Here is a 5,092-nt window from a genome sequence, read left to right on the forward strand (position 1 = left end):
TGTAAGAGGCCGATAACAGCAGGTGTAGATTTACTGGTTAGAAATGTGTTGATCAGTGTGACTTTGTGCTAAATATGTGATTTAAACGGTTAACAGAAGATTGTGCTGTGATCTCACTTTTATTTACTGAAGTCTTTGTGTCTCTCAGGTGTTCACCTTGTCCAGAACATGTACGGCTGTGAATGGGATGATGAGACAAAAGAGGTTAATGGATATGATCAGTATGGTTATGATGGAGAAGACTTCATATCGTTTGACCTGAAGACAATGACGTACATCGCTCCCAAACCACAGGCTGTCATCAGCAAAAACAAGTGGAACAATGAGAAAGCTCGACTGTCATACTTGAAGAACTACTACACCCAGGACTGTGTTGAGTGGCTGAAGAAGTATGTGAACTACGGGAGGAGCTCTCTGATGAGAAAAGGTGAAATCACATGATCTGATTTAATGTCTTTGATTAAACGCTCTTTTCCTTCAATGTCTTACGTACATAATGTAGTCATGAACCCATGTGTCTCAGTCTAAATATTCATCACCACTCTTATTCTGTTTTGTCTTCTTTTGTCTGCTCAGCTTCTTTCTGTCTTTTCTCTGCTTTTCTCAACTTTCTCTCATCTCCTCCTCACATCTCTTCATCTGTCTTTCTTCTCTTCTATCACCCTCTTTTCTTAATTACACTTGACATTTAAACTACATTAAATATAAATGTTGATCTAAGTATTAAACAATTATTAAACTATGAGCTGTCTTTCTCTTCTCTCCCCAGATCTTCCCTCAGTGTCTCTCCTCCAGAAGACTGCCTCCTCTCTGGTCACCTGCCACGCTACAGGTTTCTACCCCGACAGAGCCAACTTGTTCTGGACCAAAGATGGAGAGGAGCTTCATGAGAACGTGGACAAAGGAGAGATCCTCCCCAACCATGATGGAAGCTTCCAGATGAGTGTTGACCTGAAGGTTTCATCCATCACACCTGCTGACTGGGAGAAATACCACTGTGTGTTTCAGCTGTCTGGTGTCAAAGACGACATCAGAATCAGACTGGTCAAAGCAGCGATCTTGCCCAAACATGGTAAGATTTTTTTGTGCTTCCAACATACAGCAGCCTAAAACCTGATCATGACAGAGTTTATTCATTAATCATGCGTTTAGTTTTACTCTTTTAATAAAATATCCATAAAAACACCTTTAATCTGCTTTTCACTGTCGTAAGGTTACGTAGAAAAACTGTTCTCTTGCCAGTTACTCAATACTCTCCTAAAATCTAACTTTATATTTTCCACCACATATCTCTGTACTTTTGTATTATCATTCAAAGTCATACATACGTACCACAAACATCCTTTTCATTCATGATAAACGATCCTGTATTAATCGCTTCATTACTTCTTGTGTTGCTGCTTCACAGCTGCTGTAAAACTGATGTTATTTTCTCTGTTTACTTTGATGGGATGAATTTATCTTCATCAATGTGAATGTGGGTGTTTTCTGATCAAGTGCTTCATGTTTGCTTGCTGAGATTTCTGCTGTTGATAGATGATTCTGAGTTGTAGATAGCTTAGATTTGATCAGATGTTTTTGCCTTTACGTGGTGTTTGTAACATGGAGAGTATTTATTGGTTAAAGCATTAAAACCCTGATGACAGTTTATTCTTTATTCAGGATTTTCCTTCATGCAGGTGTAAAAACAGGTGGCAGCAATATTTTAAAATTATGTACAATATTGGAACACGGTTTTCAGCAAAGCAGTAATGGAAAAAAAAATCAGTTAAAAGCTTCATGACTGTGTGTGTGGTTTAGAAAAAACCTCCCTGAATATTCACTAAAACACATTTAGAATCTCTCCAGTTTGTCCTGTGTTCTCCTTCAAATGCTCGAAGGACTGAAGTTGTGCTACTGAACATGATCTGACCATCCAGGGGCTCAACAGTGAGATAAACAGAGTGAATGTCTGCTTTTAGTTCCAGGTCCTTCGGGGTTCCCTGTTGGTGCTGTTGTTGGAGGTCTTGTAGGACTGTTGGCCCTGGTCTGCATCGTTGTAGTGCTCATCAGGAGAAGTAACAATAACGGTGAGGAACAAAAGATGTTTTTAATCATCATTAGGACCATTTTAGTTCCAATGTGAATCAACATTTCCAGTTTTTTTGGTATCAGTAACGTTAAATCTTTATATTTGTCATGTTTACAAAGTCTAACTATTAGATTTTTGTATGACAGTTAGTTGAAATGTTTTTTTTTTACAAGAGCTGCAGATGTTTTTGTTGTCGTTTCACACATTCTGAATGAATAACACCTCTGTGATGCTGTCTTCTGTATTTCAGGCTTCAGCAAAGCGAGCAGTAAGTATTTCATATATTTCAAGTTTCTTTTCTTTTTTAACATCAATTAGACCAACTTGAGTGAAATCACTAAAGTCAAGTTTTGTCTCACAGCATAGTTTTCCTTTTCACATTGAACTGTTTTGTTTTTTAGATTCTGACACGTCGTCTTCTTAGGCTGAAGATTCAGACCCTAAGAAGGTGAGTTCACTGTCACGTAAACGTAGCTCACCAACCTGAACATATATATATCACTGTAGTGTCACCAGACATTCAGAAACATGTAGACGTGTTGTCGTCCTGTGATGTTTGAGATGGAAGATGTTCGTCTCTTGATTGATTTCTCACTGTGTGATTTAGTGTAACTACAGAAAAGTGACCCGATGTGAAGTAGAATGTGAAAGATGGCAGACTGCATGATATGAATATTTCTCCCTGTTTGTTTCACTGTCTCAACAGAAGATCAGCGATGAACAGAAGATCATGATAAAATAAATGAATGTAGCATCAACAAATCTCAGAGTCGTCGGTTTTAATCTACAAAATCAGGCAAAGTACAAAATCTGAGCTGAAATCAAATTTTCTCAGATGTTTCTAAATCTCCTCTCTGAAGAATATTGCTGATTGTTTTGTTTGGATCATTTTTTTTCCAGTTTACCTGCATTCATGGTTCATTTCTGTCCACACGCTGCCTTTAAATGCAGTTTGTGGATTTTTCTTGTTAAATGTGCCGTCAGAAGTTTGACTGTGAGTGAGTGAATAACATTTGGTGAGAGGTGATGCTGCTGTCCAGATGTCAGCAGATGTTTTGTGGGAGAATTCACTGCAGCAGCTATCTGAGGTCAACGACATGAGAGAACAGAGAAACAGCTTCTTGTTCATGTAGGTAAACAGAGCCTTGCGTTTGAATTAATGAACACTCGATTGTCCTTTTGTCAGTCGAGTCCATCAAACAATTAAAACGAAGCAGATTTTGGTTGAACGCGGTTCGTTCAGGATCTGAGTGTCTCAGCCCTCTGACATGTCGGACTGAAGTTCAGATCTCTGTGGTTGTAAATAGTCTCTAATCTGAATCTGTGCAGCTGTTGAAGTGGGTTTGTAAACTGAAATGTTTGTTCCTCATTTATATATCTACATACTGAAGTGATTAAAACAGAAAGCAAATTTAGAATTTAGTGGGTTTTTTTTCAATTAAGTTGTTTCTTTCCAGCAGCTTTTTTCTGCATTTTTGAATTTTTCCTCAAAGCTTCGTTTTATTGGCTGATATGTATTTGGCATTTTTCTTGGGGATCTGTTCTGTTATCAGTTTTTATGAGTGGTGTCGGGAATATTAAGGCCATTATTGAACCAAGTGTGACATTCCTAGATTTTAATGTTCCCTGTACAGAGTAAATTTAATACATAAATAAAGTGGTTCTGAAAAGTCAATTAAGTGTTTTGTGTGTTTGTTGTTCCATAATGAAACATATATTAAGTGTTTACATTTTTAGGAGGATAAATGTATATGCTTTATCCCAAATTGAGAAATTATTGAAATTAAAGACATTTTTACTTCTCAGGACTCTTCTTTAATGCTAAATACATTTTGATTGATTTTATTTTATGTATTTATTTTTTTGGTAATTTGATGAATACATTTGGTTATGAGTACTTTATGAGGAATTAATAGACAGGTTGAGACCAACAGAAACTAACATGACATCCTCTGGTAGGAAATATGAAATGAGTTTTGTCCTACTTTAATTGTTTAGTTTGGAGGACTCAGCAGCCGTTTATAAGAAGTTGGCTTGATGATGTCATTTCAAAGTGTGACTCTCAGGTGCTTTCCCATTATGAGCTCAGAGGAAGATACAGGATGTGTCCAGAGGGGGCGCTGTCACCCTGCTCACTCCTCTACACTCTGTGATCAACTCAGTGCTGAGGCAGTGAACAGGAAGAGCTTCCTCCAGCCACAGTTCAGGCCTAATTATTAACACGCATCCTCTGACCTTCCTGTGGAGAGAGAAAGACACGTGACAGAGATTATGATCAAAGTGTAGTTTAACTGAGGTGGAGGAAATAAAATGAGGCCATGAAGAAGAATGTTTGACATCAGAGCCTCAGTTTGTGCTGAAAACTCCAACACAGAGCTGCAGGTGAAGATCTCATAGTGACATCTGTGACAGAAAACATCCCTGTGAGTACCACTGACCATACAGGGGAGAAATGTTTCTGTGATGTTTCATGCTGTCTGAGTGACTGAAGACAAAGATTCTAGAAACACACAGTTGTTGTTCAGCAGGACTTGAACCTGTGCTGTTTGTAGTCATCGCTCTGTGAATGTTTTAGTTTCACAGGTTTTTGCAGAATGCTCAGATGAAACACGTAAAGCAGAACGTGTGAGGATTTTTTTTTACCTTCAGCAACGTGAACGTTTGAATGTTTAAAAGTCACACAGATTAAAACAGACAAAGAGTTTGAACCAGAAGAGCAAAACATTTCAGAGTTCACGTGTCTGCAGAGCAACACCTCCTCATTGAACAACAGACAGTATGATGACACTGATGCCACATTGTTGATATCATGCTGCATTATCATGATGTATCTTAGTATTTGTCATGAAGCCTCTCCTGCTGGCTGTTGTGGAGTTATTAATATTACACACATTCTGTTATTTAATATCTGTGTTGAGTATGTTGAGACCATATGAACATTATTTAATGTGTGTAAGACTTGAGCAGATCCACTCAGCTCTTGTTGTCTTCTGGAAACAAACAAGAAACTAGTGGTTGCAC

At 38.0% G+C, this 5,092-nt stretch overlaps 1 protein-coding gene across 1 annotated transcript; it reads left to right on the top strand.

The window, feature by feature from the left end:
* The first annotated feature begins 122 nt into the window (after positions 1-122).
* LOC103375657 (class I histocompatibility antigen, F10 alpha chain-like) lies at positions 123-3,746 on the top strand. Its single transcript, XM_008305975.1, has 6 exons — positions 123-427; positions 770-1,072; positions 1,962-2,069; positions 2,322-2,339; positions 2,473-2,519; positions 2,778-3,746. Exons 1-5 carry the CDS (start codon positions 169-171, stop codon positions 2,493-2,495), a joined length of 711 nt encoding a protein of 236 aa, XP_008304197.1. The 5' UTR covers positions 123-168; the 3' UTR covers positions 2,496-2,519; positions 2,778-3,746.
* Positions 3,747-5,092: the final 1,346 nt, after the last annotated feature.

The sequence above is a fragment of the Stegastes partitus genome, unplaced genomic scaffold (assembly GCF_000690725.1).
Source record: "Stegastes partitus isolate 25-593 unplaced genomic scaffold, Stegastes_partitus-1.0.2 Scaffold2750, whole genome shotgun sequence".
Lineage (NCBI taxonomy): Eukaryota > Metazoa > Chordata > Actinopteri > Pomacentridae > Stegastes > Stegastes partitus.

What these genes read in the sequence shown, in the direction of transcription:
- LOC103375657 (XM_008305975.1), top strand. Translation starts at nt 169, where the DNA reads ATGTACGGCTGTGAATGGGATGATGAGACAAAAGAGGTTAATGGATAT. An exon ending in GAGCTCTCTGATGAGAAAAG is followed by an intron (nt 428 to 769) that starts GTGAAATCACAT and finishes TTCTCTCCCCAG; the next exon opens with ATCTTCCCTCAGTGTCTCTC. An exon ending in AGCGATCTTGCCCAAACATG is followed by an intron (nt 1,073 to 1,961) that starts GTAAGATTTTTT and finishes GTCTGCTTTTAG; the next exon opens with TTCCAGGTCCTTCGGGGTTC.